We start from the raw sequence: 23,961 nt of genomic DNA, 5'->3' as shown, positions 1-23,961 counted from the left end.
AAATCAAACATATGAAGTGTGCTCAACAAGTCTGTTTGAGGCTTATTAAACTTGTAACATTTGATCAAGTGTGACCATCTGCATCTCCCAAAAAGACAACTTATTGTGATCAAGTTCATCCTACCTGAAAGGAGTTTCAACAGGTGTACGCCTGATTTCATATTAACAAACATAAAATTAGTGGTGTAGTAGTAGGAGAAAGTTTTAACCAAGACGGCATCAGTCTGCATTTGATATGAGAGAGAGAGAGAGAGAGAAGCTCAGGGGGAATGGTTGGGAGCACTTTTTGGACCCACCACACAACAAAACCACCTTAGGATTCCAAGTCAGGACTGGAGCGCAGAGCACCACAGTATTTTTTTTTTTAATTAAGGTGGCAGAGATTTGATAAGATTTTTCCAAAGTTTGTTTTCATTCTCTGAATGAAATCATATGAGAGTTGTGATTGTTTCATTCATTCTTTAAGCTTAACACACATCACTGCAGTTCACCAGTTCTCCACTACTTATCAACTTAGTGCTGTTAAAAATGATAAGAGAGATAGAACTAATTTATACAGTATTTATCAAAACTAAGGTTACATTCATATAATTTATCCTTCTTACTGCTGGTTTTATTCAACACCTGTAACCTTGCTTAAGATTTCCAAGTTAATCCCTTTGTTTTAAATTTTGGGTACCATTAGCCAGTCTCCAATTACAGATAATTAAGGTTAATGTTAGACAAAGGTACTTTGAGAAATAAGTTTTATGTATTGTTAGCCTTATACAGTAATACTGTTAGCTATAACATGTAATACTTTCAGTATTTATGTAGGTTGCATGTTAACTTTGTAAACTTTATCACATTTGTGAACGGTTACAGTTCCAGTACTACATTCGGGTAAGGGTTGGGTGTTATAAAAGGATATTTTTTACTCATTTTTGCTTCACCACTCCAGTAAGTTGTCAGTTTTCTGCCTCTCCACTAGTTTAATGTGCTTTGATAACTAACATGAAAGATAAGCAATGACGTATAGATAAAGCAATCAAGTATTGTTTCTATCTGAAGCTATGAGATTCACTTTGATTCCAAATGTTCTGATTTTACATTTTGTTTTCCTCAAACTTCATGAATCGATAAGCAACCACTATATGCCTCCTCACAAAATCAGTTTAACTGTTAGTTTGTGGTATTAATCTGAAAGATGAAAATTTCAGCCTAATGGCATTCTCAGTACAGTTAGTTTTTATAGATTTAAAAATCTTCTGATTTTCAAATGAGGGTATATCACTACCTCAGTTTCTGATGGAGTGTTTTCTCCTGTTGGCAGGTCAGATCTCCATTGGAAATATAAGTTGTGTGTAAATACTTCCAGCTCTAGTCCACCGCTATTAACACATTATAGACTATTGCACAGATACTTCTCTAGCATTAGTCCACTGACATGTCTGTATGATGATTGTCTAGTCACATTTACGTCAATTAGTATACTGAAAACTCACTATGGAACATAAGGGTAGCACTGGTCAGAGTCAGGTTCATTTATTTTTTACATTATAGTAGTCTGGAGCTGATCAGATTCAAACCATCATAGAGTCGGTGATTTGTTTGTTTGTTTGTTTGGTGGGGACTGCAAGAATGCATGCAGCCTTGGCCCGACTTACAAAATAACAGTATATAAATAAAGCTGTATATTAAATGAAACAAAAAATAAAGCAAAAAATAAGCAACAAATCAAGAAATAGCTCTCCCTTTCCCCCATGACAATATCAAATATCAACACAATAATAAACACTAATAATAAACACTTGCGACAAAGTCCTTAACACAGTCTAAAAGCAATGGTAATGGATAAAATGGAATGTAGGAAAAAGTGGCACTCCAGGGAACAGCTTTCTGTAAGTAATGTATCAAACAGTCCTACCAGTAGTCCTGATGCAGTGAGGGGTGATGAGATTTGGGAGCGCTCCCTTGATGAAGTACGGTCACCAATCCAACACTATACACACACAATAGGCAGGTATAAGACAGTCCCATACATATTTGCAAGTATGACGATCCAAGAAAGAGAGAATATTCCACAGGTGGAATTGTAGACAAGACAGACAGGTGAACAGAAACACAAAAAACTGACTTTCTTTACTGTTTAGCTAGCATCCTTTTAAAGTTCCCAATGGCCCTTTGGGCCCTTACTGCACCTTTGGACTATGCAGTTTAAAGGAAAACTTTGTTTTGTTTTTTTTTTTCTTTCCAAAAGAGCTGTTCATGACGCTCAAAACTTCAAAAACATTTTAAAGGCATTGGCAACCAGACATCAACATATGATGGAGTTTCATCTTAGTGCACCTTCATTTTTCAAACCCAAGATACAAACACTGTATCAACTTTGTCTCACTTTCAACATTAGCTGAAGTTGACATTGCCAAGGCATACATCATAGCACAGACAACTAATAACACAATTTACACCAGTTCACAAGTCACAGTTTGTGCTATCAATTATGTCAGCGGCATGTTTGTGACAGTAATAGTAAGTGTGGAGCCGCCTAAATTTAGCAAATTTGCATAGATCTACCTGGTAAATAACAATGTCTCTTTTGTCCATTGTGACTTTGACACAATATGCATAACATCTTCATTCCTATGAGCTGTCAGTCACAGACATTACATTGTCTGTGCGTCTGATTTCTAAGCTCAACAAAACAGTCACATTATCTGCTTACAAGACAGACGGTCACTTATTCACTAACTACAAAGAGGTTCACACTAAGCCCACTATGTAGTAAGTTGTTTTAGTACAAGTGTGTATCTTAGTGACATTATTCTATTTTAAGTGATGATACTTTGTCTTTTTTTTTTTTATATAGAGAAATGGCAGCTAATAACCGTTAAGTCTTGATACCTTATATTGTTGAAAAAAAACCGTGCTAAGAAAGAAAAACTCTGCTCCTGGGCAGCTCCTGTTGATAAACTGATCAACATTTTAAAGGACCATTTGGAACTGGATGTTGATTTTAGCCTGTAATATAAAGAACAATCCAGTTTCTTTGAGGTAATAAAGTCAAGCAGGATAAGAGTTTTATTAGACAATGACCTCATGTTAAGGAAAACAACCTTGATAGACGTAGAAAAGCTCACTGTAGGGTGAACTTAGGTGAGACTGGAAAGATTAGCACTCCCTTAGAACATACACAGGAAAACTGTGCTGTGGTTTATAGGCCTCCTGTAATTACCAATGCATTTGTTTCTGAATTTTTTGATCTTTTGGCCGATATTACGCTCTCCTATGATAAAATACTTATTATTGGCGATTTTAACATATACGTTTATTGAGAATCTAAACCTTTGGTTAATGACTTTTTATCATTATTCAATTCATTTGATTTTATACAGCATATTAATGCCCCAACTTATTCTCTTGGTCACACCCTTGATCTTGTTCTTATACGTGGTATTACAGTTAATAAAATTGATATATTTGATGTTCACTTTACTGATCATTTTTCACTAATGATGGATTTTAATATTATTGTTGATGTTGCCACTGCAAGCTGTGCTGCATAGTATTCTTGCTTTTTAAATTCTTCTATTATATCTGATTTTAAAACCATGTTTTCCAGTGTTGATCTTCAATGCCATTGTGATAGTATTGATGATTCTATCTTAGCTTTAAATTCATCAAGTAAAACGGTTTTAGACTCAATTGCTCCCCTCAGAATTCACTGTAAAAAGTGAAGACCTGCTCCATGGCTTAATGACACCAAACGGCAGCTGTGCTTCACCTTCAGGATTGATGAATGGTAGTAGAAGAAAGACTGGCTAACTGTATCTAAGCAGATTTTTAGGACTTCTCTGTTCAACTTCTAAGAGGCAGTTAAGAAATATAAAAATTATTACTTTTCAAATTTGGTAGCCTCTCAATTTAATGCAATTATTGAGGTTACTTAACCCCATTCAGAGATTGGATTAAATAATATTGTTCATTCATGTGGGCAGTTTAATTCTTTGTCAGAAAAATCGATACTACCATTTTGGTATTCTTCCAATGGGTGATGAACTTCCTCTTGTTAATCATGAAATTGTTTCGGAATCCTACAACGTTGTTACTCTTTCACACCTAAAAAGTACACTTTGACCCACTTATTGTCCTCCTGATATTGTTCCACCATGCCTCTTATCTTGGATCCAGCATTGCTGGCTATTATAACTGGTTCTAAAAATGAGGAGTTTATGTCCTCATTTTTTTTAAACATGCAGTGGCGCAATCCTGTCTTAAAAAGGAAGAATTAGATCCTGGTGTGCTGGCTAAATTTTACCCGATTTCCTAATGGCCATTTTTGGCTAAGATGTTAGAAAGAATTATTTATAATCCATTGATTAATGATCTTAAATCCAATCATTTATTTATTTGAGATCTACCAATCTGGCTTTATGTGTTATCATGGTGCTGAGACAGCCTTCCTGAAAGTATTTAATGACATCTCTCTTAATTACTGAATCAGGTGGGGTAGCTTTCCTTGTCCTCCTATACCTTTCTGTAACTTCTGATACCATTGATCAATGAGATCTTGCTGCTACGGCTTAAAAGAGCTGCTCTTATCTGGTTTATGGTCATATGTTACTGACAAGACACTTTTCAAGTGTTACTCAGGGATCTATTCCTGGTCCAGTTTTATTTTCTATTTATCTTCATCCTATAGGAGCTGTTTTTAGGAAGTTTATTGTTTCTTTTCATTGTTATGCTGATGACATGCAAGTCTATATCCCTATGTGTAACTCTGCAATGAATCAGCTAAACTATTGTGTTGTAAAACTAAGATCCTAAATGGCTGACAATTTTCTCCATCTTAAATCAAAATAAAACAGAAGCACCAAGAGCTGGTCTTCCTGCCAAAGCTCAAATTGGTTTTGAACTCCTTGGCTCCTTTGCAGGCTTTTGCAAACCTCATGTTCTGAATCTTGGGGTTATTTTTGACAGTAACCTCTCTCTTTAGAGAAAGAGATAAACTCTATGGTCAAAAGTTGTTTTTTCCAGCTTCATCTTTTAGCCAAGGTTAAGCCTTTTTATCGCTTAGCAATCTTGAGAAAGTTTCTCGTGCTTTTATCTTTTCTTTGCTTGATTACTGCAACTCACTATATTCTGGGATCAGCAAATCCCGGATATAAAGGTTGTAGTTGGTCTAGAATGCTACTGCCCGTTTTTTGGTTTGTGCAAGAAAATTTTATTCTGTATCTCCAATTTTAGTCTTTTTACACTGGCTGCCTGTTAGCTTCAGAATTTATTTTAAAATTTTGCTGCTGGTTTTTAAAAGAAATGCATGGATTTGTTCCCACCTTTTTACTGTATCATTTGTTTTGTTTCAATTTAACGTTGGTTTGTATTGTGTTTTATTGTATTTTATTCAATTTATTTTACATTTATTGTATATTTTATTTTAAAGCACTTTGGCTACAGCATTACTCAAGAATATGGAACATTTTGAAGGGTTCACGAGTCACCACAAAATGTATTTTTCATATCTCATTTTCAGAAAAGGGCAGTTCAGTTGCTTCCACTCAAACACTCACAGATGTTTCATCTCCACAGTGTCTAAGCAGGTGGCCACTAGATTCCCTTCCACTTTCCACATTTCCATTTATCAATCTAAGGCTCAAAGAAAGCAATGCTGACTTTAAAAAGAACAGAAAATGTCTGATGCGGACCAGAGACCATGACGTGCTTCTTCCATATATAGTCTTAAGGCCTATCCAAGTGACAGAAAAACAGCACAGGTAGCGGTGGCCCTAGTTATCAAACATCCCTATCTGAAAGGAGAGGACTCTCATGCAGGATGAAATGATTGGAAGAACAGTAACAAGTTCAAGATGCATAATTGTTTTGCAAAAAAAGTGTTCATGAAACAAAGTTTAACGTCTAAGGTTATTTTTATATTGGTGGACAAGCTAACCAATGTAGCATCTACTCATCACTCATACTGTATCTCAAACACACAAAATCGAGCAATATGCTCCAAGGGTGGTGACCTTAGCTTTAAAACAGAGCAAGCAAGAATACCTTTAATGAAGCCTCCCAAAATGCCTATATTTCAGAATATCTTGGCAAATGCCAGGGGCCACATTAAGAACTGTACTCCTGCTGAACTTGCCAGTTAAACTTTGAAAGGACTGCACAAATCAAATAGAGTAACAGAGGCTGTCAACCTCAACTTCAAAATACTGCAACTTAGCAGGGTCCAGAGAGATGCCTGTTTTATTCAGCTCCATCACCAATACTCCTGAAAGGGCTACAAAATTAAAAAAAAAAACCGAGTTCACATATGAAGCAACATAAAAGACATATTCTAACAAGGCCAGATTTCCACATTTGAAAGAGCTAAACAAATTATGAATCGCTCAAACAAGCACAAATATATTCTAAAGTGTAGTCCTATCAAGGGGGGGAAACACCTTGGCCCCTATAAAGTTATTCTTGTTTTCCCTCTTTTGAAGTTAAAGTCACCAAGATTGGCCATACTGCTCAATTTGATTTGTGTGCTTGATAGCATATGAGCATATGTGAATGATGAGTGAATTTCATGGAGTGTACATGTAAATTAAAGCTAATAATTTAGGCATTTCCAGTATTAACTTGTCCTCCAATATAAAAATAACCTTAGATGTTAAAGTACCTTTCATAAACAATTTTATACTGCAAAACAGCGATTTTGGGAAGCGTTTGTGGAGAGCAAGACATCAGGAAATCTCTGTCAAAGCTAGAAAGAGACGTCAAAGCAGTCACCTCAGATATTAAAAGATCGAGATGTGCTGAAGTTAATTTTTTTACTTAATCTTCCACAAGCATAGAACACAGGCAGCCTTGAAACACTAAGACAGGAAATTGCAGAAGAAAAAAAAAAAAGAAAAAGTTCTTATATTCATGAGTGTATCACAACAAGAAATATGGCACATTTGATTGAAATGTGCAGCAAACTCAACATGTTTATTAATGAGTGAGGTTTTTTATCCAGCTATTGACTTCATAGGACACCTGGCCAATACTTCACAACACACCATTTTCGAAACTCGCTATAATCCTGATCAACAGGGTTACAATTGTCTGGAGCCTATCCAGCAAGCATAGGACACAAGGCAAGAACAACCCCTGGACAGAGTACCAGCTCATTTCAGGGTGAACACAGTCACACATGCACACACCATTCTTCTTCTTAATATTTTATATTAATACATAATAATACTGTAAAATTTTTTAATGTTATTATCTTAGTGACAAATACATGTATTTTTGAAATATCAATCACATAGCTGGGTACCTGCTGTTTGAGTTATGCAACATGAGAAGTCTGAATATTTTGTAAGTATGTTTTGTTGTTGTTATCTCTCTTAAATAAAAAACAAAATAAACAAAACCATTATTATACAAGCCCTGCCTACAATGAAAAATGATTCTGATTTATGGACTATGCATTCTCTTGCAACCATAAATAAACCAATTATAAAGTTTTACTACATGATGCCCTTTTTTCTTCTTCTTTTTTTTTTTTTTTTAATTGCACACTCAGACACAAATTCTCACTTTTATTGCCTACAGGATTATCTAGAAGCAGTTGATCTTTGTGATGCCAGTAATCTGATTCATTACTACCCAGTGAAAATCATGTACTAACCAACCACTGCCAGCTCCTTGCTGCTTTTTTAGTAATGCCTAGGACTTCCAATTTTTAACTCTGGGCAACCACACTAAAAACTTGAAACGCCCAACAGACTACCAGATGTTTCAGATTTTTAGTCTATGCCATATTTTTCTAATCAAAAACATTTTGATAAAAAAGACCCAATTCTTCATGTACGATCTTAACTTTGCTGTCACTTCCAAAGACAACTGCTTATAATGTGCCAGACTACAGTAACCACCTTTGAGTTTATACTCAAAGGGCAACACAGCAAAAATGGCACCAGATGCAGGGAAATGCACTAGTTTTCACCTTGCACTGTACACTGATTTTTTTCATAATTACACAGTGATATGGCCATGGCATTATGTACCATAAATGGTGAATTTCTAGGACAGGCTGGCTATGTGGGTGCCAGAATGATGAATGAAGAGCTGAATATAATACAACAGGTCATCAACACGCAAAAATATTTGAAGTGGATCTCTTCATTATGTATAGCAGATAAGGCGAAAGCTAACCTAAAGAGATTCTTTCAGTATTTTACTAATAAAAAAACAGTCAAGAAGGAGGTGAACTGCATCAGGAATGGTAAAGTGGAATTAAAAAATATAGACAGTGAAATAGCAGATGCTCTAAATTTGTATTTTTCTGAGGGAGAAGTACTGCTTAGATTAAATAGGCTGAAATCGAACTAATCACCAGGACCAGATAATAGTCATTCTTGAATTCTTTAGGAAGTTAGCAAGTACATATATAACCACTTGATGCATATTTTTATGAAGTCACTGCACTGGGCAAATTCTGAAGGACTGGAAAATGGCAAATATTATCCCGTTATATAAAAAGGGTGACAGGACAGATCCAAGCAACTTTAAGCCAGTAAGCTTAACGTGCATCCCACTGACGTGTGCTTTGCAAACGCTAGAGTCTGTTGAGAGTGTTGGTTTGTTCTGTGGTGTGAGATTTACATTAAAAAATACATTTTGCTCTTAAAACTTGGGTTTTGGTTGCCTCTAAGGAACCGTGTGGGAATTTTAAAGCTTTTTTCCCTTTAGAAGGGTTTTTTGCTTTTTTCGCCCGCACAAGAGCAAAAGTAGCTGGGTGTTTGGAAGTGCGCTTGGAAAAGTTATTTGTACTTGTACTTGTTCTTTTCTTGTTATCTGTATTTGAATTAGCATCGAGGCGGCAGGGTAGAAAGCAGCAGTAACTGATATCGGCATTTGTAAATAAATAACCGCGTCGTCGTAACAGCGATTCCTTAGTTTAAAGGAAAAGAAAAAAGGCCGCGGCTGACTTCAAAGCAGTAAAAGGTGGAAACTCAGTAGTGCGCAGGTAAGCGGCCTGCGTTAAGACACCGATCAGGCACAAGGAGCAGTAGGAGCAAATAAGGTAGTAAAGTTTTATTTATTTGTTTATTTTAGATTAAACAGTCCTTAGCGTCCAGAGGCAGAACAGTTAAGTGGGCGACAGCGTATTGGTTCATTAATACGGGGGAATACAAACAGTGCGAGTGAAGAGCTTATAAGTAAGAAGAGCGCAAAGTTAGAAGAGACAGAGAAAAGTAAAGTTAACCTCATAGAAAGGCAAACAGCAGGCAGCTGAGAGGGAGAACAGTACAGGAGCTTAAGGGGAAAAGGTGTAAAATATCTGTAGCAGATCTTAGTGTTACCATTTAAGTTAAGGAGCAGCTGAAAGAAGAAGAAATTTAATTTTAAGAAAAAAAATATATAGTTAAGGCAGCTTAGTAATCCCAAATCAAATTTTAATAATGAGGCCAGTGCAATGCAAGTCCTGTTGGATGTTGGACTTTTAGATGATGGTTTGGAAGAGCCAGTTGTCTATGAGGGCTACATCTGCAAGAGATGCCAGCTGATCCAGCACCTCGAGCTCAGGGTCGCTGAACTGGAGGAGGAGTTGGCTGACCTGCGTTGTAATAGAGAATTGGCGGACTTGGCCCAGGTGTCCTTTAGAGATAGTGTGCACCCCTAAGGTGGCGCGGAGGAGATTCCAGACCAGACAGGTAGGAATAGGTGGGTCACGGTCACAAGGCGTAAGGTAAAGGGTGCACACTGTCCGGGGGCATCAACCCCAGAATTAGAAGTGTCTAACCGTTATCATGTCCTGGCGGAGCTGGACGGTGACTCTGATAATTCTGAGGTGGTAGGCAGGGTTGAGGAGCCCCAACGGGCCACCTCAAAACCAGTTCCCAAAAAGAGAGAGGTAGTGATAGTTGGGGACTCAATCATTAGGGGGATTGAAGCGCAGGTGTGCTCCAGAGAGAGAGAGTCTCACGGTGTGTTGCCTTCCGGGAGCACAGGTGGGAGACCTCCTGGAAGGGTGGATAGGCTCTTGGCCAGAGCGGGTGGATCCAGTTGTCATTGTCCACGTTGGAACAAATGACATACATAAGGGTAGTCTGTCAGTTCTGCGATCCAAATTCAAAGAGTTAGGTACCAAGCTGAGGAGCAGAACTGACAAGGTAGTCTTCTCCGAAGTTCTGCCTGTGCCACGCCAGTCCAGGTAAGATTGAGGAGATTAGAAGGCTTAACGTGGCTCAAATCATGGTGCAGGGTAGAAGGGTATAGGTTTATGGGGCATTGGGACTCCTTTTGGAACAGATGGGACCTGTTCCGCCGTGACGGGTTACATCTGAACCGGAGGGGCACCAATGTATTGGGGAGGCGTATGTGTAGGCTAGTCGAGGATTGTTTAAACTAGGGAATGGGGGGGCAGGGAGTTTAGGACAGGCCAGATTTAGATCTATACATGGAAGAACAAACAATGGTGTAGAAATAAAAATGCATAGTAATGTAAATTTTAAGCAAACACGTAAAGATAGAAGGATTAACACATTAAAAATAGCTTGCCTTAATGCTAGAAGTATCAAAAATAAGGTAAGTGAGTTGGAGTTGTATGTAGCAGAGCATAATTATGATATTATAGCAATAACGGAAACCTGGCTAAATAACAAAGATGGGGATGAGTGTAACATAGAGGGATACACATTTTTTAGGAAGGATAGACAGAACAGAAAAGGAGGTGGGGTTGCTGTTTATGCCAAACAGGAATTAAATGTAAGTCATCTTCAGTTGGATGATGAGCCCCATCTTAGTGAGGACATGTGGCTTCCCTGGAAAATATTAGGGAAAAGGTCTCATTTTAGGAGTGTGTTATAGACCACCCAATTCAGACAGTAATTTCAACACACATCTTTTAGTAATATCAAAAGGCAAGTTTACAGGGGATATTATAGTCATGGGGGACTTTAATTATCCAAATATTAACTGGGATAACCTTACAGATGGAGGAGCACAAGAGCAGGAGTTTTAGAAGTAATCAGCGACTGTTTTTAACACAGCATGTTAAAGCACCAACAAGGGGTGAAGCCTATCTGGATTTAGTATTCTGTAATAATCAGGATAGAATTGAGGGTGTAGAGGTGATTGAACCACTAGGGTCAAGTGACCATAATGTAATACAATTCTCAGTATTTTGTAAGAGTACAGATGCAAAGACTAAAATTGTTAAGTTGAACTTTAGTAGGGCTAATTTTGAGCAGATGCGACAAAGTCTAAGTAGGATAGACTGGGATAAGCTTTTAAATGTGGAGACAGTCGAGGAGCAGTGGAACAGGTTTAAAATGTTTTACATGTAATGCAGGACAGATACATACCTAAATTTGGAAGTAATAGGAAACTAAAAAACTCCACGATGGATTAATAAAGATTTAAAAAGAAGTTGCAAAGGAAAAACTGCTGTATAAGGCATATAAGACTAATGACTGCAAAGAGAACCGTAGCGTATGAGAAAATGAGGGCAACCATTAAGAAGGATATCAGAGAGGCTAAAAGACAGTTGGAGAGGAATATAGCAGATAAGGCGAAAGAAGACCCCAAGAGATTCTTTCAGTATTTTAGTAGTAAAAGAACAGTTAAGGAGGAGGTCAAGTTCATCAGGAATAGTAAAGGGAATTAAAAGATACAGACAATGAAATAGCAGATGCCCTAAACTTACATTTTTCTGAGGTGTTTACAAGTGAGCAAGTGGATAACCTGCCAGAGGTAAACACAACTACTAAGGAGGTACTGAGGGATTTGGAAATTGTAGAGGGAGAAGTGCTGCTCAGATTAAATAAGATGAAATCAAACAAATCACCAGGCCCAGATAATATTTATCCTCGTGTTCTTAAGGAGGCTAGTGAGTACATATATAAACCCTTGACACATATTTTTAGGAAGTCACTGTGCACTGGAGAGATTCCAAAGGACTGGAAAATGGCAAATATCATCCCATTATATAAAAAGGGTGACAGGGCAGATCCAAGCAACTATAGGCCAGTAAGCTTAACAAGCATCACAGGAAAATTAATGGAAGGAATTATTAAGGATAAGATTGAGCAACACATGACAAGGACAGGAGTTATTCTGAACAGTCAGCATGGGTTCAGAAGAGGGAGGTCGTGTTTTACTAACATGTTGGAATTCTATGAGGAGGCAACAAAAGGATACGATCAAAGTGGAGCTTATGATATTATTTATCTGGACTTTCAGAAAGCATTTGATAAGGTGCCACATGAGAGGTTGGGCATCAAGTTAAAAGAAGTGGGAATTCAGGGTGATGTTTTTAGATGGGTGCAGAATTGGCTCAGACACAGGAAGCAGAGGGTGATGGTGCGAGGAACCTCATCAGAACTGGCGATGTTAAGAGTGGTGTTCCACAGGGGTCAGTGCTAGGGCCGCTGCTATTTTTAATATATATAAATGATTTAGATAGGAATATAAGTAACAAGCTGGTTAAGTTTGCAGATGATACCAAGATAGGTGGATTAGCAGATAATTTGGAATCCGTTATATCATTACAGAAGGACTTGGATAGCATACAGGCTTGGGCAGATTTGTGGCAGATGAAATTTAATGTCAGTAAATGTAAAGTATTACACATAGGAAGTAAAAATATTAGGTTTGAATACACAATGGGCGGTCGGAAAATCGAGAGTACACCTTATGAGAAGGATTTAGGAGTCATAGTGGACTCCAAGCTATCAACTTCCAAACAGTGTTCAGAAGCCATTAAGAAGGCTAACAGAATGTTAGGTTATATAGCACGATCTGTGGAGTACAAGTCCAAGGAGGTTATGCTCAACCTTTATAATGCACTGGTGAGGCCTCATCTTGAGTACTGTGTGCAGTTTTGGTCTCCAGGCTACAAAAGGACATAGCAGCACTAGAAAAGGTCCAGAGAAGAGCGACTAGGCTGATTCCAGGTCTACAGGGGTTGAATTATGAGGAAAGATTAAAAGAGCTGAGCCTTTACAGTTTAAGCAAAAGAAGATTAAGAGGTGACATGATTGAAGTGTTTAAAATTATGAAGGGAATTAGTACAGTGGATCGAGACTTGTATTTTAAAATGAGCTCATCAAGAACACGGGACACAGTTGGAAACTTGTTAAGGGTAAATTTCGCACAAACATTAGGAAGTTTTTCTTTACACAAAGAACGATAGACACTTGGAATAAGCTACCAAGTAGTGTGGTAGACAGTAAGACGTTAGGGACTTTCAAAACTCGACTTGATGTTTTCTTGGAGGAAGCAAGTGGATAGGACTGGTGAGCTTTGTTGGGCTGAATGGCCTGTTCTCGTCTAGATTGTTCTAATTCTAGAACTGGCTGACGTTAACAGTAGCGTTCCATAGGGGGCAGTGCTAGGGCCGCTGCTTTTTTAATATATATATATATATATATATATATATATATATATATATATATATATATATATATGATTTGGATAGGAATAGAAGTAATAAGCCGGTTAAATTTGCAGATGATACCAAGCTAGGTGGATTGGCAGATAATCTAGAATCCACTGAATCATTAGAGGGCTTACTTTACATTTCATTACAGAGGATTTCATACAGGCTTGGGCAGATTTGTGGCAGATCTGAAAAACGAAAGTACACCTTATGAGAAAGATTTAGGAGTTGTCATGAAATCAACACTATTAACTTACAGTGTTCAGAAGCTATTAAGAAGGCTAACAGAATGTTAGGTTATGTTGTACAATGTGAAGAGTACAAGAGGTTATGCTCAAGCTTTATAACACATTGGTGAGGCCTCCTCTGAAATCAGACCACAAAAAGGACATAGGAAAGCTAGTAAAAGTACAGAAACTAGGCTGATTCCAGGGCTACAGGGGTTGAATTATGATGAACAATTAAAATAGCTGTGCCTTTCCAGTTCAAGCAAAAGATTAATAGGATACCTGATTGAAGTGTTTCAAATTATAATGGGAATTAGTACAATGGATTGACATATTATTTTTTCATCAAGAACACGGGTAGACAGTTGGAAACTTGTTATGGGTAAATTTTGCACAAATATTAGGAGGCTTTTCTTCACACAGAGAATAACAGACACATGATGAAATAAGTTACCAAGTAGTGTAGTAGACAGTAGGCCTTCAGGTAATTTTCAAAGAAACGACAGCATTAGCATAAAGCAATTGGGACAGTGAGGGTAAGAATGCCAAAAGTGAATCATATCTGCTTGTAGTTTACTGCGATATAAATAAAGTTATAATTAATGCAAACTTTTTTACAAACTTTAAAAGAAAACAAAAATGAAGAGAGGACAAGGAAAGTTGTTCCATTACTACTTCAATACCGGTTACAAGTGAAAGGAATTATAATTACAAGCAGTATTACAGGAAGAAAACAACAAATAAATTCAAATGCTGGAAGAACTTTTTTGTGGCTTAAATATGGAGGATATTGTGCAAACTAATGATGACTGTAGGGAGGAGAACCATCACAACTAATTCAGAGAATGTATTGTGCTACATCGTGACAGGAAAAACCCATTTTAGGATTGTTTACACTAGTCAGCCTGAAATATCTACCAAATGCTAAAGCAAAATGAGTTATTTAATCAAACATATATTTTGGAAACAAAAATTTACAATGATGCAGCAGGTAACTCTTATCAACTGGCAGGGCTTACTACTGTACAGCTGAGAAAATTACCTACCTACCTATCTATCTATCTATACTAATAAAAGGCAAAGCCCTCACTGACTCACTCATCACTAATTCTCCAACTTCCTGTGTAGGTAAAAGGCTGAAATTTGGCAGGCGCGTTCCTTACAGCTTACTTACAAAAGTTGGGCAGTTTTCATTTAGAACTTCTACACGTAATGGTCACAACTGGAAGCTATTTTTCTCCATTTACTGTAATTGAGTTGAGCTCGAAAGCCGTGGGGGGGTGGAGTTTCGTGTGACATCATCACGCCTCCCACGTAATCACGTAAACTGACTGTCAACGCAGTATGTAGAAAACCAGGAAGAGCTCCAAAAAGTGCTGAAGAAAACATGCATTATATAACTGAGAAGGCAGTGAAACAATAAGAAGCGAGCGAGTGACATATACAACCATATTCATGAGTGCTGCTACTTCGGAAACAAAGCACAGTGTAAACCTAAAGTTTAAATTAAGTTCATAGACAGGCTGCCGCTGGCGTTTGTCATGCCCACGGGTAATGCGGGATACAAGTTTAATGAGAGGACACAGGATATAAACGAGAGTTTTGATCACTTTGTAACTAAGTTAAAATTGCAGGTGAAGGGCTGTGCTCATGCAAATTCCGAGAGACTGTGTTTGTGGGGGATTGACAGTAAAGGCGGGTGGGGGAGTCACGTCATCATCTCCCCTCCCATTCACCTCATTTCGCTCTGAGCTGAGCTCCGCAGCTAACGCAGTGTTACGGAAGCGAGTTTCTGACGCTGCCACCAAATACTCACAGAAAAATCCACAAGTTAATACACACGCTGTGTCTACAGTTTCTCCACACTGAATCCTTCAGGCACTACTTACAAAAGGTTACAATCGTGTTATATTATTTTTAAAATGTTTCCTTTTCTTAGCAGAACCACAGCTGAGAAGCTTCGATGCATGTGCTCCATAACGCGTTAAAAAATCACGCATTTAATCACACTTTGCATTACAAACAAAGGGGAACTTCTGTCAATGCATGATTTCCTGGTACACCGATTACATTGATCAGCTTTCTGATTCATTTTACCCTCGCACCCCCTTGGTTTGAGAAGAAGTATGAAAAATATGAGGTTAACACAGAAAAACAGATCACCAATTGAAGCTTTCTGAATAATCGATTCGCCATCAATAATTGTTTTGGTAAAGCCATACTCAGTGTGATCCTCCTTCCATTTTATAATTTTTCCGCCACTAGCCATGATTAAATGAACGGTAAAAAAGTAAGTGCGAAGCAAGGGTGACTTATTCAGGCAGGCAGGCAGGCGACAGCTCAATAGCTCGAATTTGGATATAAGTAGGTTCTATTTAGTTGCCAGAAATATCTTTGTTAGGAATGGAAGTTGAATTTAGTCTTTAAATTCCTATGGTAAAGAAAAAGTTATGCAATGATGACTAAATTTAACTATATAAAGTCAAAACTTGTATATATAAAGTCATTCCCGAATATATAAAGTCAAAACCTGAGTATATAAAGACGGCGTTGGAATATTTCGGAATATATAAAGTCAGCGCTGGAATATATAAAGTCAAATCTTGAATATATAAAGTCAGCGTCAGAATATACAGTATAAAGTAAACACTGCAATATATAAAGTCAAAACTTCACTATATAAAGTCAGCGTCGGAATATACAAAATCAGCGCTGGAATATCCATCCATTTCCCAACCTGTTGAATCCGACCACAGGGTCACAGGGGGTCTGCTGGAGCCAATCCCAGCCAACACAGGGCACAAGGCAGGACCCGGGAAGCGAACCCAGGTCTCCTAACTGCGAGGCAGCAGCGCTACCACTGCGCCACCCACACACACACACATATATATATATATATATATATATATATATATATATATATATATATATATATATATATATATATATACTCATGACAATGACGAAACAATTACATTGTCAATCATGTTAAGTTATTATTAAAATGTTTCCTTGTTTTTTACTTCTTTTTACTATATATATATATATATATATATATATATATATATATATATATATATATATATATATATATAGTCACAGATGTACGGGGACACTGCCCGGCCGGACGCCTGGACAGTCCCCAACTAGGACAATACTTCTCCTCGGCCACGAGAGGGCAGCCGCCCGGGTCTGTTTGGGAGCCACAAAGACGGAGCTGGGATGCCCGTGAGAGGACGTGGCCACCGCCAGGGGGTCCCGGACAGTTGGAGAATCCTGGTGTGGCGGAAGTGCTGCCGGAAATAATTCCAAGAAGGCCCGGAGTGCTTCCAGGTGCTTTCCTGACACTTCCGCCACACCAGGAAGTGACGTCAAGGGGAGTACCTGGGGCTCATCTGGGTCATGATAAAAGGGGCCGCCTCCTTCCAGACATTGAGCCAGAGTTGGTAGGAAGGAGACGAAGCTTGTGAGGAGGAGGAAGGAGGCCAAAGAGAAAGAAAGAAAGGGAGAAAGAAGAAGAGAAAGAGGAAGAAAGCAAGAGAGTTGGTGAGAGAAGGCATTGTGGTGCTCAAAGAAAAAATAAAGGAGTGTGTTTTGGACATCCTGGTGTCAGTCTGTCTGTGTTTGGGGGTACGGTTTCGCTATATATATATATATATATATATATATATATATATATATATATATATATATCCCCACTATATATATATATATTTGACTTTAGATATATACAGTAATCCCCACTATATCGCTTTGACTTTCAGCGGTTTCGCTATATCGCGGATTTTATATGAAAGCATAACTAAATATATAACTCGGATTTTTCGCTGCTTCGCGGGTTCTGCGGACAATGGGTCTTTTTACTTCCTGTACATGCTTCCTCAGTTGGTTTGCCCAGTTGATTTCATACAAGGGACGCTATTGGCAGATGATTGAGAAGCTAACCAATCAGAGCACGCAGTTAAGTTCTCCTGACTGAGAAGCTAACCAATCAGAGCACGCAGTTAAGTTCCTGCTTGCTGAATGCAGTGTTAATCAGGAAGTCTCGTCTCGCTCATTCAGCATCAACGTGTTTCGCTGTGTAAAGAGTTGTGCTCTTTTGTGTTTATCGTTGTGCATAGTCAAGCCCTTCATTATGGCTCCAAAACGATCTGCTACTGCTTCAGGGGCCGTGCCCAAGCGCAAGAAGAAGATGTTAACGATTGCCGAAAAGGTAAACGTTTTGGATTTGTTGAAGGCTACGATTCTTTTTATTTAAAAAGTAGGAAAGGAATATAAGATCTACGGCCGCAGTGTCCTTTTAACCAGGGTGCAAAACAAGTTGTAAGTGGATGTAATAAGGCAGTAGTCTGGATGGAATCTGCTTTAGGGATTTGGATTGAAGACTGCTAGAAGAAGAACAACGGCAGTGCTACACAATCGCCTGAAGTGGCTCCTTTAAGGGCTGTAACGCTCTCCTTTGTTGTGCAGTAAAATAAAACTCATTGTTATCGGACAAGTCATCGTGTCATTGTTGGCGAGTAACCATAATTAATTTTCTACTTACAGTACTTAGTACATGTACGTACATTTAGTGTCACTGTACACACACATTTACTGTATACTATTTTGTTGCATTGTAATGATTTATTGCTGGTGGCCTGTCTATCGTAATGGCTGTAACATGTGATATCGGAGACACTCAATATCTTTAAAATAATATTTAGGTTTTAATGTATATAAACAGTGTGTTTATATACATAATTTCAATGAATCTTACCTAATATCTAAGAGAATACAAAGGGATTATGCTGTATAACTCTCTGGGAATATTTATAAACAGTGTGGGAGAGTTTATAAGGGCTTAAAATATATAAAAATAACCATAGAAACATATGGATTCTACTGATTTTCACCTATCGCGGGGGGGTCTGGAACGCAACCCCCGCGATCGAGGAGGGATTACTGTATATAGATATATATGTTGTTGTCATATCTATATATATATATATCTATATATATATATATATATATATATATATATATATCTATATCTATATATATATCTATATATATATATATATATATATATATATATATATATATATACATAAAGATAGATATGACAACAACACTCATATCAATGACAAAACAATTACATTAACAATCATGTTACGTTATTTTTTAAATTTTTCCTTTTCTTTTTCATAACTTCTTTAACACACTACTTCTCCACTGCGAAGCGCAGGTATTTTGCTATCTAAAATAATCAGCAGCTTGTAGATCACATGTGATGGTCTGAATGTTCCAACAATGCTCCTGTCACAAGTTTCAAGCGTTCAGCCTTAAGAAATGGACATTAACCTTTGGAAATATGAGTTGTTCAGCCTTAGGAAATGGACATTAACCTTTGGAAATAAGAGTTGTATAATCTATTACAGACAGTTCTTGCCTTATGAAGTCACAGAAAAGGCATGAGATGAATCCTATAAAGAAAAATAAGATGCTCTCCATTAACAATGTGTACTCTGGGCTCCTAACAAGTATACTGGAGCTTGTGAAAATGCTTCTTACTATTAGCACAAAAGCTGCAGAGTGTGAATTTACGATTTCAGGATTAAACCTCATCTTTAATAACATGAGGATCCTCTTAATTGTCCATGCATGTCAAATTTTAATGCAGCTGTATACGCAGATCACTCACTGTGGTCAACAAAAGGTGTATTACACTGTAAAGGACATAATGCACATCTGAATAACCCTGAAAGTCAAATAGTTTCACTGTCAAAAATATAATCTAATTGAAGGGGGCTAAATTAGGTCTGAGAACGCAATATTAATGCAGTATTTAAGTTAATTTCTGATACAATATCTCAGTGAAATATTTTTAAGAACTTGGCTGGCTATTCTCTCTGGCATAATTATTTATAAGGCACAATTATTGTACTACTAAGTTTAACAGGTTTTCAGATGACTAATAAAATGCTTTCATAACACAATATAACCATCTTTAACTCTATTTATACTTACTGCACTAAGCGTGTGCATTAGCCACTGTGCAATTGGTGTACCAATATTGTCATAGTCAGTAGGGGGCAGTGTTGGGTAAATGTCACATACCCAACAATTTCACACCTATGCTCAATGATATTCTAATGATAGAAGAAGGGTTTGGTCTATTATTTTTACCTTGGGGTGGGGTGGGGTGGGGTTGGGGGGGGAGGCGGAGTAATCATCGTTTTACTTTGTCTAATGCTATTTGCAATTTTCTGCCTTGAATTTGCCATCTTCTCACACTTTGAAGTATCAACGAAAGGAATCACACAGGTGCATAGATCTCACTTCTGCCACTACCATCTCCTTGAAATTTGCTATTTTGTATACACACTATTGTGTGTGCATCGCCATGCAGTCAAGAAAAATTCTGTGACATCATTTTTGTCATATGGCTTTTGCAATCAGCACCTATTCGTCAAGTGCAAACCAGGTTTAAGGCTCTTAAAACAGCAACCTTCATCCCAATCAACCCATATGCATAACTAAGACATGAAAAATCTTGCCACTAGAGACAAAGGACTCATGCGGTCTCTGTCAATGTTGGTGTTATTGGGTTGTTTTGTCAGTGAGTTGCATAAAGCTGTAAGGTATATTAATAAGACAACCATAAATCAATAGAAAAGATGCAATACCAATACAGTTTCCAATCGTGATTTTAAAAGGTCTCTTGCTGCATGCAATACCACAGGCTAAGTTCAGGTTTTCTTGGTCTGTCAGTATCTTGCTAGGTACCCTAATATACATTAAATTTTTTTTTGTTTTGTCCACGTCTACAAAACCTTTGCCCAAAGAAACAATTGTATGTTATCATTTTATAAGTAAAAGAAAGCTTCCCAGAATCAAAAGGAAGTTTGTCAAGCAATGGTTTTACAATGTGCCACACACCCCAGTAAAATACCAGTTTAGAATCATTACTGTTGAGTGTAGGTGTAAAAACAAATGCAGATTGCCTACAATGAAATCTGCTTAAACGGTAGTTATACAACAGATACACATATTGCTTTTTAGAGTAATCAGCACACCTTTTGTTTCCTCAAAAACACAGTATAAGGCTAGCTAGATCTGATAATATTTGTAACAGGTATCTTTAAACTACAGGTACTGAGGCTTTCAGACCATATGCATTTGGGCAAAAGTACCCATATTGCTTGACATGCCCATCATTACACCTGCTATTTTAAAAATTTTACATTAAAAATGTCAAGGCAAATAAACTTGTTTTAAAATATAAACAGTATCATGGAATAGACATTGGTCATCCTGCACAGTTCACTATTCCTCCTCTATCATCCTGGCATACAGTACAGAGGTATCAACAAATCATAACTTTAGATACCCTGAGGTTATATGGTACTCAAGAGTTGCTCACCATCATTATAAACATAACTTCAGTAGTATTCCACCTTTGGGTGTGTTTTTTTTTTTTGCAATATATTTATTCATTGTTGCTGGATTTATTTTTAACTGTCTGACCTGTCACACTATTGCTGCCAGGCAATAACAGAAATTCAATTAAGAATCACATTGTAATGTGTACACATTACAACAAACGTATACACAACTCCAAAAAGAAGCAAGGGCTGCACACTGTAACAGTATTAAAGCTTTCCATATATACTACCACTCACAAGAAATGTAATCTTTGTCTACTGTTTGCTACCATGTTAAGCTTAAAAAACAATCTGAGATGTAATTTTTAACAGGATACAGAGGCTGGTATAAAGCCATTAGCACTCCAGGTATGACATATCATGTCTAACTATAAAACTGCAGTTTTCTAGGAGAAGGTTGTTGCATATTTCCTTTCTTGTTTCAAAACTCATTACTTTCCATTCAATCATGTGAGGAGGTCTACCCCTAGAATATCTAAATAGGCATTGTTAAGGATTGAGTTTCTGTTGTTACGTCCATTTCCTCTACACTGTATTCTGAAATCAAAATCACAGGTTCTTTTGACTGCCCCTCCCCACTTAGCCTTTTACCGATGGCTCTTTAAACCTTGGAAAACGGTCATCAGCCAATTTCAGGGCTACACTGCACAAGAATTTACAGTATCTGATAAAAGATAAAACGTGTGAATATCTTTACAAAGTTATATTGCACAATAAAAATTATTTTCTAATGTAATAAAAAACACTACTACTGTTTGAAATTATATTTCCTGTTAATTACTGCGTTTGTTCCCACCTTCACAAATGTGGAGTACTGTGGCCTCTGGTCTCATTATCCAGGGACAAACACTGTTTCTACAGAATAATGTGTACTTTCTACTTTCTTTTTAAAATTTGTTGTTTCACTTGTGTTAAATCTTTAAAGACATAAAGTTATACTTTGATTTTTCTAAATTTGAAAATATTTAAACATGATTTCATGTGCCCAGTGCACTTGATCACAAATTCACACATAGCTAGTTCTAACATGATAGCAACATAACCTGTGACATAATGCATGCAATTTAAAACTATCATCATATGTATAGTTGTTTTATGATTTTTTTTTTACTTTATGTAATACACACATGGCTTATAGTTAAATGATATTAAAGCAATTTAAGAAAAGCAGTAACCACTTCTTAGGTAAAATTGGAAAAATACGATCTGATTATACTAAACACAGGCATTGAGCAGGTCTCGGGAAAACAAAACTTTTAAACTGTGATTTTTTAAAAAATAATTCTTCACAGCGCATTACATGCACAATAATTACAAAAAATAAATACAATTAAAAGCAATGTCTCTGAAAGATCATATCAATAAATAAGAGTTTACTCTATGATACCATATATCTGCATATGTTGATATTACATACATTCCTTAAAAATATTGAATAAAATAATATAAATTACCGGATGAAGGTAGTCTTTCCAGTGGAGTACTGGCCTACCAGCAAAACCATGGGCTTGTTGTCAAAGTCTGCATCTTCTAAAGCAGGTGAATGGAATTCGTGAAATTTGTAATGCTCCTCCAAGGGCAGCAGTTTGGTCTTGTAGAGCTTCTTGAGACCATCGCTGACTGTTTGAAACACTTCGGGATCCTTTTTCCTCCGATCATCATTACCCAACCAACTGAACATGATTACGTATATATATGTATATAAATATATTAAACGGCCGAATCGATACAGTGATAATTCAAATGTTTTTTTTTAATGGAAGTCGGTGAAAAGTAACAGTAACAGATGAATACGGCGATTCTTTACAATAAAAAGCCGACAAATAAATGCAAACAGTAACTTAAGTGAAATAATTCGCAGCAGATCCTTTTATCAAAAGTGGCAGTCCTCCACCCAGTGCAACCTTGCTCTATGTTTAAAGAAACAGTTTTCCGATTTTAAGACGCAGTATCATACAAAACGTGAGCTCTTCATTGAAATAATCGAGGCAGGAATCCTTGTACTTAAAACACTATTATTTATATAAAAAATGCTTTTCCGTTGCGGGCAATACTGCAAATGAAACAAATAAATATAATTACGCAGTAAACAAACAGGAAAATTATAGATGTGCAAAGCGACACAGTACTACACAAATCTCAAACGGACTACAGATTTCCTATCATTCTGCCTGCTGATGATTTAAATGCAAGTTTTCAGGAACCGAAGGGCAGGAAATAGCCAACTCCTGGCACATGCAACCGCATATGAAATCAAAGAAGTGAAGTCAAGAAAGGTGGTGCTACGTTGGGAGGAAGAGGCCGTCGTAGAAAGTCTTCCGGTTTTGTGACGATTGCTCGTACAGTCAGTGCATAATACTAGTGTACTGGAATGAGGTTAACGCCATCTGGTGGTTACAAAGAAAGCACTTCTATGAGACGCCAACCAATCGTTCATTTTCATACGCCATAATTTTTCCCTGGATCTTACATTCCGCAGAATGAAGATGTGTTACTACAATGACATACTACAATAGGCAATTATAGAGTGGCATAAATGAGAATTTTCCGGCACTGAACTACGAGTCCTTTCTGAAAACGAAACAATCAGCTAGAAGGTCATTGCCTCCCATGACGTCGACTAAATAAAACTGCGCCCACCAGAGTTAAGGAATATTTTACAAGGTTAACGCGCAGTGATTTGGTCCATTAAATACTTCAAGGTTAGACTCCAGCTGAGGTTTTTTTGGTCCAGTACAGTTATGACATGCAGCCTAACGTGAAGCGTGAAGGACGTGTGGGTAGAGTATTCACCTGGGCCATTTTGCATTTCCACGTCTGTAATGACAAACACCACCCCGTTTAATTCCTGCTAAGGTGTGCAAACATAGGAAACGAAGTACTGCATAGTGGTTAATATAAAAAG

General features: G+C 37.3%; 1 protein-coding gene across 1 annotated transcript in view; it reads right to left on the bottom strand.

Annotated features, from left to right (window-relative positions):
• LOC120525725 (EH domain-containing protein 3) overlaps positions 1–23,379 on the bottom strand; it is a 77,117-nt gene extending 53,738 nt beyond the window's left edge. The window contains exon 1 of the mRNA XM_039748272.1: positions 22,511–23,379. Within this exon, the coding sequence (XP_039604206.1) occupies positions 22,511–22,737 (227 nt within the window). The 5' untranslated portion in view covers positions 22,738–23,379. The remainder of the gene's footprint in view (positions 1–22,510) is intronic.
• Positions 23,380–23,961: the final 582 nt, after the last annotated feature.

Source organism: Polypterus senegalus, chromosome 3, assembly GCF_016835505.1.
Source record: "Polypterus senegalus isolate Bchr_013 chromosome 3, ASM1683550v1, whole genome shotgun sequence".
Classification (NCBI taxonomy): Eukaryota; Metazoa; Chordata; class Cladistia; order Polypteriformes; family Polypteridae; genus Polypterus; species Polypterus senegalus.
This window is presented reverse-complemented; position numbering and strand designations above follow the sequence as displayed.